Consider the following 13,509-nt stretch of genomic DNA (forward strand, 5'->3'; position numbering starts at 1 on the left):
AAATATTTGGATTCAACGTTTTAACAGAGACGAGCACACACACAGTCTCCCTAAGCACAAATCCAGTCACCATCCCAAAAATATTTTTATTGGTATTCAAGTCACAACCCATTAGCTTCAATCGGCAATGCACAAAACTTGGAGGTTTTGATGCAGCAGGGAAGACTATTTTCAGCTTGCTCAAAAGGGGATGTTATAAGTGATCATTGCGATGTATTGTGTCTACCACACTGACAGCATTTACCCAGAATTAAGTGACAGACTCCCTCAACTCTTGTCCCCTATCAGCCCCTAACAGGAACCTGGGTTTGAACCAGGCCCCAACCCATTAATTCTAATTAGGGCCACCCATAAACCACACCCCTAACCTTACCCGCCCTGCATGTTTTAGATCTCTCTCTGCTCTATCACACCTGATTCAAATGATCAGCTCATTATCAAGTCCTTCATGAGCTACAACAGGTATGTTAGGGCAGGGAGAGATCTAAAACATGCAGGGCCGGGGGGGGCGTCCAGGATAAGGGTTGAGAAATACTGAACTAAAGTAGTATTTACAACCCTTCACTCGATACTCCCCAATCCTACCCATTTTGAATATCCTGTTTTGTTTTGTGTCTCGTATTTTATTTGTCAATTAATAATAGCGCTCTTGGATTGTATTTAGGAGTCAAGCATTTCGCAACCCCATCGGAAGGCAATATCTGCTAACGTGTGACCAACAAAACTATGACACTTGGAGCCTCGAACCCGCTTTAGCCGTATGGACTTCATCCACCATACTGACCTCTAGCGGCGTTGAAACATAAAGTACCAGTCTTTTTTCATCTCATGCTGTGGGGGTGGCTTGCTAGAACAACAACAGTATATCTGACCAATCAAAACTTATATTGTAACATTGTTTACAACGATTCATGCTTGGAGATGTCAATCCAGGCTCTCAACGAATAGGGAAAACTAGGTAGGCAGTCTACGCTTCACTGCGGTCTCCGGCTTTGATTACTCACTGTTGTGATCTGATTTGTCAGTCAGTGGCTGCGTAGCTGTTTTTGTGTCTGTCGCCTTTGTTTGACCAGTTTTAAATAGATCGGTATATAGTAATATGTTGCTTTATAGTTGTGCTTCTGAACACTATTTTGTGTGGATTATGCTCTCTTTTAACTTAGGACTTAATTTTGTTTTTGCGACAACTAGCCAGTGTCTTGCTAGCTAGCTATTGTAACAACAGCATTTTGTCGTTAGCCCTGCCAGCCCTAGCTAGCGAACGTTAGCGACAAAGCTCGCATTGTGTGCATTTTCTAGTTTTAGCTAGGAGTTCATGCTAATTCGGGTTGTTAACTGGTTGGTGGGTTTGACAACTAAGTATTTAGCCGTCAGTTGTCTTTGGCTTGCTGATATCATTGAGCCGGCGGCGTCCTACACTAGCTACTGTAGGATCTAACGACGTATTTACGGTATACTAACAGTTGGCTAGCTACTGTACAGTAGCAGTTATAGCTGAGAGCTACAGCGAATGTGATCTGGGAAAGTTAATCACAGTTGGTACATTGTTGTCAATTTGTATTTTCACAATAATATAACATAGGTTTAGAATTGGAGAGTACTCACACAGCTGGCAACATCACACAGGTTAGCACGGTAAGTTACTAGCTACTAGTTCTATGATAAAGCTAACTATCTAATGTGTCATTTTTAGCAATCTAGTCAAGGTGCTGAACTCAACCGTATATTGTGTCTTTCCGAATGACTGACTTTACTGTACACGGTAGTACTGGAAGAGCGTTACTGGTACAATTCAGCCTTAAATTAAAGGTACTATCAGGTTCGTGGGCCGTGTTCAGTTCAGCCATGTTGTGAAAGTTTGACTCAGTTCGAGAGTGTACCTCAGACCTTGACAAATATGTGTCCCATATTATTGCCACCTATTAACACACCCGTGTATTATTGACAACCTCTGACATGAACACTTTTGAGTGTGGCAATAATGTGTGGTTCGTGGAAGCCGTTTTGTCTTAAACCCCTTGAGACGACAGTTTGCTTGACTTTGCTGCAGGCAGCCTAGCCTGACAGGAAGATGTCAGAGGGAGAGGGGAAGCAGGCGTCGGAGAATGCCCCGGATGGGAAACCTGAATCTGTGGTCTCTGCCCCCGCTGGTCAGAGTGTGTCCTCCATCCCCTCTCCAGTGTCCAGTGTGACACAGCCCGCCGCCACAGAGGACGAGGAAGAGGAGAGCGAGGACGAGTCCGAGATTCTGGAGGAGAGCCCATGTGGACGATGGCAGAAACGCAGAGAGGAGGTGTGACAGTAGAAGGGCTGGGCTCCCTCTTTTCTTTTTGCTGTTTTTACCGTGTCTTACAGTGTCCTCGTTTTCAGGTGAACCAGCGCAATGTCCCCGGGATCGACAACGCCTACCTGGCTATGGACACGGAAGAAGGCGTGGAGGTGGTGTGGAACGAGGTCATGTTCTCAGAGCGGAAGAACTTCAAACTGCAGGAGGTGTGTTGGGTTTCTTAGGGCTCGGGTGAAACTGAGGCGTTAGGCTGTACATAATAACGATGTAAGACCCCCACATGGCACACTGGCAGCTCACAAGTGAACCACAGTAACTAATTCGGTGGAACATGACAATTTTAATACCAGGGTTGCATGTTCGAGTCCCAACAGGGACCTGTATGAAAAAGTGATTATTTAAGTCACTCTGGATGAGAGCGTCTGCTGAATGACGATTTGTGTTGACCGTTTTCTAGATCTGCATTGCAGGGAGGCTGCGACTGAGTCGTGTATAAAACGGACATTGGACGTTTTGGTGATGTCATGATGATCGGTATCATAGGTCACAGTTTGACAGCTCACAATATTGATGATGTGATGTCATAATTACAGGCTGTTATTACATCATTAGGGCGGGGTTGAGGCTGCCAATCCATGACAGCTGGCGTTCTTCCAAAAGTTTCATGTTTTATTTGTCCAAGATACACACACAGTATTGACAATTCTAGAAATCCCTCACAATGTTGAACTGCAACTGAAAAACACAATGAGAGGGGGTTACAACACTAATTAAGATTAAGTACAGATGAGTAGACTGAGTAATTACAGAGTAAAAGTCAGGGACTTCTAAATTGTGCGGAAGAAATAGTGACTGTTTGAACATTAATGAATGGTAGTTATAAACGATCAGGATCCCCCCCGAACAAAAAAACTAACAAAGCCATTGGGAGGACACAAGGAGGACACCTGGCTTGGAAATCATTCTGTGATGCCAATGTTGATCACTATTCATTTTCCTGTTGTTCTAAGCCCTTTAGGCCAAATTCATAGCTACATACGCTCTGCAAAATCTTAATAAACCTATTGACACTAGGGATTATTATGTAATCATTACTCATCCACCTGGTAGGTACTGTAACCCTTGAGCGCACAGCAGCAAACAAACGTTTTTCTCATTGGATGCGTCCCGGTGGTGGCGCCAACCAGTTTTGGTCCGTTCTCTTGTGTTTGTTGCCAAATGAACATGATTCTCTTCTTGGTTCTTTTCCACTCGGACTGTCTCTAAGCACTGGGCAGTCTGTTTGGACCGTGTGCGCTCAGTGTGGCAGTCAACCTTCTGTATAATCGTCTGTTGAGCATTGAGCAGAATGCTATTCCTTCTGTTAGAATAGTTGCCCGTAGTTTTTTTTCTCTGCTAGAGAATGCATGGCTTGCCGGGGTAACATGCTAATCTATAGTCAAGGATGTTTTTTTTTAAAGCACGACATGTATCCTAATGCTTTATCTTTTGAATGTCAGGGGCAAGGCTGGATCATATTTTGGGTGGTTGGAGCTTTGTCATCAGTTATTTAGAAAGTTCATCTATCTCTGCAAATTTCACACTCAACTCAGGTGCATATCAATGTTCAATGACAATGAATATGATCCTTACAAAATGGATTGCTTTACACAAACCAACTTTTCGTCTACCTTTTGCTTGGCAGTGGCAAGGATGGATCATACTGGAGACGTGAAGGTTTATCACCGTATGCCTGATTGATTGTAAATGTGTATTTGTGTTTCTTTATCCTTTCACTCTTGTCTGTCCATTAGGAGAAAGTGAAAGCTGTGTTTGACAACTTGATCCAGTTGGAGCACCTGAACATTGTCAAGTTTCACAAGTACTGGGCCGACGTGAAGGAAAACCGAGCCAGAGTAAGGGAGGATGTCAATGCCAAATAACCTAGAAACACCAAAACAGTTTCTGTATGACACCGTAGATCCCAGGACTCACATCTTTCCTTGTCAGTGATCTGTTAGATCTACTCGTCTAGTGCCCGATCTTAGCTGCACACACAAACTCAACTTTGCCCTTTTGTTAGAAACAAGACGTTGAACAGTCATCTTCCCACACCATAGGTCATTTTCATCACAGAATACATGTCTTCGGGGAGCCTGAAGCAGTTTCTGAAAAAGACAAAGAAAAACCACAAGACGATGAATGAAAAGGTATGGGTATGGGACGGGTATGGGACGGGTATGGGACGGGTATGGGACGGGTATGGGACGGGTATGGGTATGGGATGGATTTTTTCCCCTTTCGTAAAGAGGTAATTTGAAGTTCCTACATTCTTTTTGGTTTGTTTAAATAAATTTGTAAATGTTGTTCTTTTGATACCTTTTCTGATTTTCTGTCATGTTTTGTTATATTACGTAGAGACAGTGGTGTCCTACTGTTAATGAAGAACTCTCCTAGTGTTAATATATCAGTTAGGTTTGATTCCCATGGTAGTTATAGCTTCACTCAATCCGTGTGTTCTCTGTTGTCCTTTATGATTCTGTTAGGCCTGGAAACGCTGGTGTACTCAGATACTGTCTGCTCTCAGGTTAGAAACACACCACCCAAACACACCACCTGGGCTGTCCAATGTGATGTGCACCTCAATATTAAGGAATAAACAACGTCGTCAAATGGTTATTATTACTTCTACAGAACACATCATATGTGCTTCAAAAGAAGCCAGAATTTCTAATAGGATTTATCTCAGTCAAAATTAACAAAATGCTTTTCTGTGTGCTAATAAACCTCACCTATTTAGAGCCCTGAACACAGCATCACATATCCTGACATAATGGTGTTGAATTAAGCTCCCCTCTGAGAACCCTAGGACTCTTATTAAGAACCCAAACCTCAGAACACTGAAACTCTTCTAGGTCACCTTTCTCACCAGCGTCTTCTGACTGTTCTCTAGCTACCTGCACTCCTGTGACCCTCCTATCATCCATGGGAACCTGACCTGTGACACAATCTTCATCCAGCACAACGGCCTCATCAAGATCGGCTCAGGTGGGCCTCAGATCTGTCGATCAAAAGACCAGTTCCCCTTTTATTAGGGCTGGAGGCGTAAAGGGTCTTTCGAGTGTCTTCAGAACCAGAGCGATTTTCAGTAAAGAGTAAACTTTTTGCCCAGGGCCCCATCGCTCCCCATCCCACTGGCCCGGGCCCCATCGCTCCCCGTCCCACTGGCCCGGGCCCCATCGCTCCCTGTCCCACTGGCCCGGGCCCCATCGCCCCCTGGCCCCATCGCCCCACGTTCCCTTTGGGCTAATCTGTGTTATATCTGTTGCAGTGGCCCCTGACACCATTAACAACCATGTGAAGACCTGTCGGGAAGAACAGAAGAGCCTGCACTTCTTTGCTCCCGAGTACGGCGGTAGGTGACCTTGTGTGTATGTGTGGGTGGGTGTGTGTGTTTGTTTAGCTGACTAATTTAGACATACATTTGGTGGTTTTCTTCTGACAGCTGTTGCAGACGTCACTACTGCAGTGGACATCTATTCCTTTGGAATGTGCGCCTTAGAGGTATGTGACCCGAGATGACTTGTCTGTCCTGTGATAGTCAAACCTATAAAGGACAACTTAAACCCAGGACTCTGTGATAGTCAAACCTATAAAGGACAACTTAAACCCAGGACTCTGTGATAGTCAAACCTATAAAGGACAACTTAAACCCAGGACTCTGTGATAGTCAAACCTATAAAGGACAACTTAAACCCAGGACTCTGTGATAGTCAAACCTATAAAGGACAACTTAAACCCAGGACTCTGTGATAGTCAAACCTATAAAGGACAACTTAAACCCAGGACTCTGTGGGACCATGGGTAGATTATGACTGATCTTCAAATAATAATGAGTTGTTATTTATGATGCAAGGTGATTGGTAGATCAGTCAGTCAGCAGTTGTCCGCACTGTTGCTAGCGATGCCTTGCTACATGGCGGCTTAAGAAGCGCACACTGCTTCTGGTCCTGTTACCCACACCCCTCGGTCTCCGCAGATGGCGGTCCTGGAGATCCAGAGTAACGGAGAGTCGTCGTACGTCTCCCAAGAGGCCATCAACAGTGCTATTCAGTCCCTGGAGGACCCGCTACAGAGAGTGAGTTGAGGTCCAAGGACAAGCAGCGCACCGCACGCTGTGATTGGCCGGGGGAATAGAGAGACAACGTCATACAGAAGGCGTTTGGAGGTTTAGACAAAAGCCTTTCCACACTAAACGTTCACATATCTGGTGCCAACATCTAGTTTTTATTTGAATCATACGCAGGTGTTGTACTGTCTATTTGGGTTTTAGTCTGAAAGTCAGACTGAATACATTTTATCCGTCCTATTTTGAGTTTATTCCAACAACTTTTTTGGAGCATTTGCTATGAAACACTGCCAGATGCCCTCTGGTGATTGACGATCCAGCTGTCTAGGCCTGCCTGATCAAATGGCATTCAAGCTAATACTTTTAGGGGAAGAATAACTTGTCTAGCAGCGTGTGCTTCATTTATGAAAGTTTGACAGTGTGCTGATTTCATTTACACAAACACTAGATCTAGATGTACAATTTTGCAAATAGTGCCTCTGCAAGAACATTAAAATAATTACGTATTTCTTCATTAAATCAGAATGGTTTTTAAGAAGTGGCAGTGGACAAACCGTTGCAACGCCCAGGGTTTAATATGCGAACAACCCACATCCAATTGAAACCACACTACAAAGACCAAAATCGTGTTTGTCTTTAACGAGTAGCGCATTTGAAATCGGTGCATTCCCCCTCGTTCATGCATCGTTCTAGTCTTTTTAACACACATTTTTCTGACTGAACTCTCTTTAAAGCATGTTTTTCCAGAGAATGGACAGTCTCGAATGTGTGTTTTTTTTCTGGACTGAACAGTCTCTTTAATGCATGTTCCTCCGAGACTGGACCGTCTCTTTAATGCATGTTCCTCCGAGACTGGACCGTCTCTTTAATGCATGTTCCTCCGAGACTGGACCGTCTCTTTAATGCATGTTCCTCCGAGACTGGACCGTCTCTTTAATGCATGTTCCTCCGAGACTGGACCGTCTCTTTAATGCATGTTCCTCCGAGACTGGACCGTCTCTTTAATGCATGTTCCTCCGAGACTGGACCGTCTCTTTAATGCATGTTCCTCCAAGATTGGACCGCCTCTTTAATGCATGTTCCTCCGAGACTGGACCGTCTCTTTAATGCATGTTCCTCCGAGACTGGACCGTCTCTTTAATGCATGTTCCTCCGAGACTGGACCGTCTCTTTAATGCGTGTCATGTTCCTGTGGCAGGAGTTCATCCAGAAGTGTCTGGAGCAGGACCCCAGCCGACGTCCCACGGCCAAAGAGCTTCTGTTCCACCAGGCCCTGTTTGAGGTGCCTCTGTTGAAGCTGCTTGCAGCACACTCCATAGTCAGCCACCAACGTGAGTAACAACGCACACACACACACACACACACACACACAGAGAAATGAACGCAGTCACACACAAACTCTCACTGGGCTGCCTTTGTCACGTAGACATGATTCCAGAAAACGCCCTTGAGGAGATGACCAAAAACATGGACCTTAACTTGGTGATCGTCGAGTGCAGGAATGGAGTTCAGATGAAGTGAGTCCTGAATCAAACTGTCTATCTACCGCAATGCACAAGCTGGCCTACCGTTTAGCACAGTTGCTTGAGAGAGGGTTGTCGGTTCGATTCCCACGGGGGGGGCCTAGGACAAGGAAGTATGACATTGTAAAGCGTGCCCTGCTGTTAAGTGTTCCAGATAAGAGCCTCTGATAAATGACTTGACCTTAAATATAAATGGTTGACATTTGGTTTTAGCTGTCTCTACTAGCATTCAGCTCAGGAGGGAAGTGAGTCCCTGCCACCAATTGCCTTGTTGCCTCCTGTTGAGACATGGTTGATGTTGAAGTGACCCGACCGTGTGTGAACTGCAGACCAACTGGAATAACGGTGTTTATGTCCATAGGCTGTCCCAGTTCCCCGCTCTGGAGCTGGATAAGTTCCTGGAAGATGTCAGGTGAGTGGGTGTGTGAGTGGGTGTGTGAGTGGGTGTGTGAGTGGGTGTGTGAGTGGGTGTGTGAGTGGGTGGGTGAGTGGGTGGGTGAGTGGGTGGGTGAGTGGGTGGGTGAGTGGGTGGGTGAGTGGGTGGGTGAGTGGGTGGGTGGGTGAGTGGGTGGGTGGGTGTGTGAGTGGGTGGGTGTGTGGGTGGGTGTGTGGGTGTGTGAGTGGGTGTGTGAGTGGGTGTGTGAGTGGGTGGGTGTGTGAGTGGGTGGGTGTGTGTGTGAGTGGGTGGGTGGGTGGGTGTGTGTGTGTGTGTGTGTGTGTGTGTGTGTGTGTGTGTGTGTGTGTGTGTGTGTGTGTGTGTGGGTGGGTGGGTGGGTGGGTGGGTGGGGGTGGGTGGGGGTGGGTGGGGGTGGGTGGGGGTGGGTGGGGGTGGGTGTGTGGGGGGGTGGGGGGGTGTGTGGGTGGGTGGGTGGGTGGGTGGGTGGGTGGGGGTGGGTGGGGGTGGGTGTGTGGGGGGGTGGGGGGGTGTGTGAGTGGGTGGGTGGGTGGGTGGGTGGGTCTGATATACACCTAACTGATTGCTGCCCTCCCTCTATTGTGTCAGAAATGGGATCTACCCCCTCACAGCGTTTGGGGTGCCCGGCCCCAAGCAGCCTGAGCAGGAGGCAGTGAAGTCCCCTATCGCGCCCCCGTCAGTCAAATCCCCCACCCCGGAGCCTGCAGAGCTGGAGACCAGGAAGGTATGGGGGGGGGGTTTCCACTTAACAACCAAGTAAACATTTTGTGCATTATTAAGCTTAGATTAAGGTCCGGCATAAGGTTAGCAATGTGGTTTGCGTTAAGGTTAGTTTTTAAGTACTGCAAGGGTCTTTGAGGTCTGGATAGGTTGAAGTACAAACAGGATTAGCGGTGTGTGGTTATATAGCGGTATAGCGCCTTAGCCTTGCTAATATTGCTAACATTCGCTAGATGGCTAATGAACAACTGTATTCATGTATTCGTGAGACTACAAGCGCTCATTGTAGAAATGTATTTATGTTTTTAACATGAAGCAATATAGTGTCCGTGTCATCTCTGTCACAGCTGCGCATGACTTGTTTGGTGTTTTAAATTATTTTAACTACATTCAGATAGAAATCAGTGGTGAGTTATTTAAAACATGTATATCATCCAAGACAGTTGTCTAGTGTCTGAATTTGCTGGCTTTGGACTAAAAACCTCTCAATTCTGCCCAGGTCCTACAGATGCAGTGCAACATCGAGCCTGTTGACGAAGGTGCCAAACATCACGTAAGCCTCTTGACTCACAGGATTGCCTTGCCATACTTTCAGAAGTATGGCTGTCACGCCTTGTTTTGCTATCTGGCACCTTTGTGTTAGTCAAAGCGGTAAGAATGGTCTTGTGATTTCAGCGTTACTTTTGAAGTTACATTTCAGGAATCTGGAATGCCTTTCGAAGGATTTGGCCAGTTTGCGTCCTGGGTGGCTGTAGATTTGTTTTTAAGCCCGTTGGCGTATTCACCCATTGCTGCGTATTAAGCTTTGCAAGTCATTTGGGTGTTGCAAGGTGTCAGTGATTTGCTCCCGGTCTCCACCAACATTTAGCTACTTTTGTTCGTAGGCTTCAGCAAGGCCACTTGTCTCCGGGTTCCGCTGGCCCTTAAGAGTAGAGATACGGTTCCAGGATCAGACCAGCCATGTGTATGTTATCGCATTGTTACAACCCAACCCTGATCCAACATTCTTTTCTCCAGCTAACGCTTCTGCTGAAACTTGAGGACAAGTTGAACCGGCACCTGAGCTGCGATTTGTTACCAAGTAAGTATCCAGAAATGTGTGCTTGGTCCATGCCAGAGTTTAGTTGGTGGTGCACATACTGCTCAGGAAAAGATTAAGAGACCACTGCACCTTTTTCTTTCCTTTCCAAAAAGTCCAAAAGGAAGGTATTGAGAAGGTTTAAAAGTAACAGAAGGCTTAAAATTAAGAGACCACTGCAAATTGAACACATCTGTTCCTCACTCAAAACTTTCCAACTTTTTTGGAAAGGAAAGAGAGAGGTGCAGTGTCTCTTAATTTTCCTGAGCTATAGCTCCATGTAGCATGCTGTGGATAATGTAGACATGGAGAAGGTGGTGTTGCACCAACAGTCACGGAGGAAAGGCATAGGACTTGGGTGGAGTAGAATTGATCGCAGTGACAAAACAGCAACTTTATGTCCCAACAATATGAATGTTATTTCACTGTGAAGTTCTGATTCCATGTGAATATTAGCGGCTACTGAACACAAAGTTCACAGTAAAGCTTAGAGAAAAATATTGGAGTGTATATTTGTGATGTGTTTTCTGACAGAGCAGGAAGATAATGGAAAATGGCTGTAAGGTAAGATGGAGAGGTTTTGTCATGAGGCAGTCGGCCAGATTCAAACCGATTCCAAATTGCTAGCCTGGTACGAAGTGTTCAGCGTTATCACTTGACCAACCAGTTCACAGGGGTGTGGCTGTATAAATATTCTATTTATTCAGAAATGTATATTCCCTTCTAAATTTTGCAATGTGCCATTGACAAATACAGCCTCGCCTTGTCACAACCACTCCCTATCATACACATGCTGGAGGAGAGTGCATTCCCCGGCCAGCAACTCCCATTGAGCTCGCTGGCTGACACAACTATCACTTGAGTCGCCAGAGTGCGACAAGACAAGGCAACCCGGTCCCCAGACGCTATCGGTTTGCCGGGGCGCAGTTCCAAACTCCTGGCCGTAATGACACAGCTGTCAGGTAGTGACATAGACCTGTGCACGACTCTGTTTTCGCTGTGAATGACTGGTGTGTTCCGTCTACAGATGAGAATGTCCAGGAGCTAGCCGTGGAGCTTGTTCAGCTGGGATTCATCAGTGAGGTAAGACAAGGGGTCATGACCCCTGTGAACTCTTTAGACTTTAAATCGCAACCAGCAGGGCGATGAGGTCGAAGTAATTTTTTTGTAGACTGATGCCAGGTGTGCCCAGTTCACATGCACATTGGCCTGATAAGATGGGGTATGGATAGTGGCAGAGCATTTGGCATTCGGACAATTTCCTAATCACCGCCTTTTAAATGGGATTCTCCCTCCCAGGGAGACCAGCCACGACTCACTTCAGTTCTGGAAGAGGCCTTCTCCAAGTTCTACAACAGGAACGGCTTCCTGAATCCGGTCACTGTCTCTTCATAGCGAAGGACTCGCTTCTCCCTCAACCCAGCCTCGTCCTCATCTTCTCGTCACGGGACTCTGCTGTCGCTCACCCCAAAGGGTTGTGGGAAAGCTTTGCAGGGACAGAGAAGGGGAGCCGTGGCCTGACCCCAAACCCCCTCTTTAGACCTTATGCTGGAAATAGCTGCCACTAAATGTCTTTTGTCTTTGTAAAACGAAATATGAATACTGGGTATATTTTAGGTTATCCATCTGCTTCTGTTTTAAAAGAAGAAAAAGATGTCTGTCAGTAAAACCACAGCATTAGGTAGTATGCACGGTTCCGGCTGAGGCTCGGCTAGGACAGCCATGGCTGATCACTCCCTTTCATGTCTTACATTTATGGATATTTCATTGTTATTTTTGTATTGCCAGATTTACATCTTTTTTTTTTTATATGTCTTCCTTTAATGTCACCTTAGACCATATTTTATGACAGTTATTGCCAGCAAGATAATTTCCTATTATGGAGTAGATTTATACATATGAATGGGTGCTGTGGCCGTGGGCATATACCAGTTAAACTTAAATGTTCTGAGGGCAGAAAGAATTTGATTGGTGCAGGTGAACGCCCAATCATAATGGAGGGGAGGCGGTGCTCATGAGCATTTCAAGCTGGATTAAAAAGAGGAAGTGAGTGTTATCTAGACCAAATATTCCCTACTGAATGTTAGCGTAATCAAGTAATTTAGCACATAGTTCATTATAACATGACAGGCAAACATACTATTTCGCATACGTTAGCAGAATTGCACGCTTCTTTGTGTCATTTGAAGTGTTCATGAGCACGGCCTCCATTCCGATTGGGTGTTCGCCTGTACCAATCACGTTTCTTTCTGCCTTCAGAACCTGTTTGAGTAAGTAAGTGGGTATGTGCCCTCTGTGGGGGGGTGGGTTGTGTGGTCTTGTGGGGGGGGTGGGTTGTGTGGTCTTGTGGGGGGGCATGGTCTGTGGGGGTGTGAGAACAAGGCTTCTTACTCCACAATCGAATGAACGTGGCTCAGGCGGCAAACGATGCCTCAAGTGTTATTTTCGCTACGCTTTCTTATGTATCATCTACACAAGATGGAACTGTGAACTTTAGCTTGGTTTCTAATGACAAGAACAACACTTTATTCATCAGTATCTATTTTTTTTTTTTCTTTTCAGCGACTTCTTCGAGAATCCCCTTAGGTGTTGCATACGCTGGGGGATAATGTTCACCAATCATGTTTTGGTCCCATTTCAGACGGGCAAGCAAGGGCCTCCGGTTTGAAAATATGGATTTAGCAAAAATAATCAACGTTATTTTAGACATATGGATTAACAATATGTAGCAAATACATGTACACTGTGTAACTTAAAACTAAACGGGCTGTACATTTGACAGTTCAGTTAACTAATTGACGACAGGCCATTCCTATTCAATCGCCCGTTGTGAAGGGAAGTTAAGTCATTTTTAATTAGTAATTTATAAAGGAACTCAAAGAATGAAGGTGGTGCAGTTGAGAGGCCTTCCCTTACTGTAGATAACTTATTGTCCTAATGTAAATATCAGTGCGCTTTACTGGACTTTGTCTCATTCGTCTTCTCTGTTGTGGGCACGTTTTTAATGGTTGTGGGCATAGGGTGCCTCAGACAAAAGTTTTTTTTGATGACACTTGCTGCTAGACTGCACTAATGTCCTCTGTTTTATGTTTTAGCTTATCTTTCAAATTCTGTGGCTATTATGGCCTCGGTGAAGTTTAGCAAGGGGAAGAATTTGCATGTGTCGGCGGGGCGGGGCGGGGGTCTTGTGAGCGGTTACGGTATGTTCCAGTTGGTGAGATTCTCTGGAACGTCGATCAAAATCGGTCTTGTGCATGCTGGATATTATGCTGTATCCTGCGTCCGAGACGACTTTTTGTTTTTTGTTTCACTTGCTGAAATAAACTGCATCTTGCACTTCTCTGCTTGTCGGCCTGTTTTTTCTCTAATCTCTTTAAA

The 13,509-nt window shown here is 45.6% G+C and overlaps 1 protein-coding gene across 3 annotated transcripts; it reads left to right on the forward strand.

Moving 5' to 3' along the window:
- The first annotated feature begins 495 nt into the window (after positions 1-495).
- nrbp1 (nuclear receptor binding protein 1) lies at positions 496-13,475 on the forward strand. Of its 3 annotated transcripts, XM_020053683.2 has the most exons (19): positions 840-958; positions 1,583-1,635; positions 2,051-2,293; positions 2,371-2,493; positions 4,081-4,182; positions 4,387-4,476; positions 4,813-4,853; positions 5,220-5,314; positions 5,598-5,681; positions 5,772-5,830; positions 6,306-6,404; positions 7,594-7,726; positions 7,822-7,912; positions 8,280-8,330; positions 8,922-9,057; positions 9,553-9,606; positions 10,071-10,134; positions 11,159-11,214; positions 11,431-13,475. In XM_020053683.2, exons 3-19 carry the CDS (start codon positions 2,072-2,074, stop codon positions 11,524-11,526), a joined length of 1,596 nt encoding a protein of 531 aa, XP_019909242.1. In that variant the 5' UTR covers positions 840-958; positions 1,583-1,635; positions 2,051-2,071; the 3' UTR covers positions 11,527-13,475. The 3 variants fall into 3 exon arrangements, with proteins under 3 accessions (XP_019909243.1, XP_019909242.1, XP_010876734.1); XM_020053684.3 differs by lacking the exons at positions 840-958; positions 1,583-1,635 and adding an exon at positions 496-807; XM_010878432.5 differs by lacking the exon at positions 1,583-1,635.
- Positions 13,476-13,509: the final 34 nt, after the last annotated feature.

This window comes from Esox lucius, chromosome 14, assembly GCF_011004845.1.
Source record: "Esox lucius isolate fEsoLuc1 chromosome 14, fEsoLuc1.pri, whole genome shotgun sequence".
NCBI classification, from domain to species: Eukaryota; Metazoa; Chordata; class Actinopteri; order Esociformes; family Esocidae; genus Esox; species Esox lucius.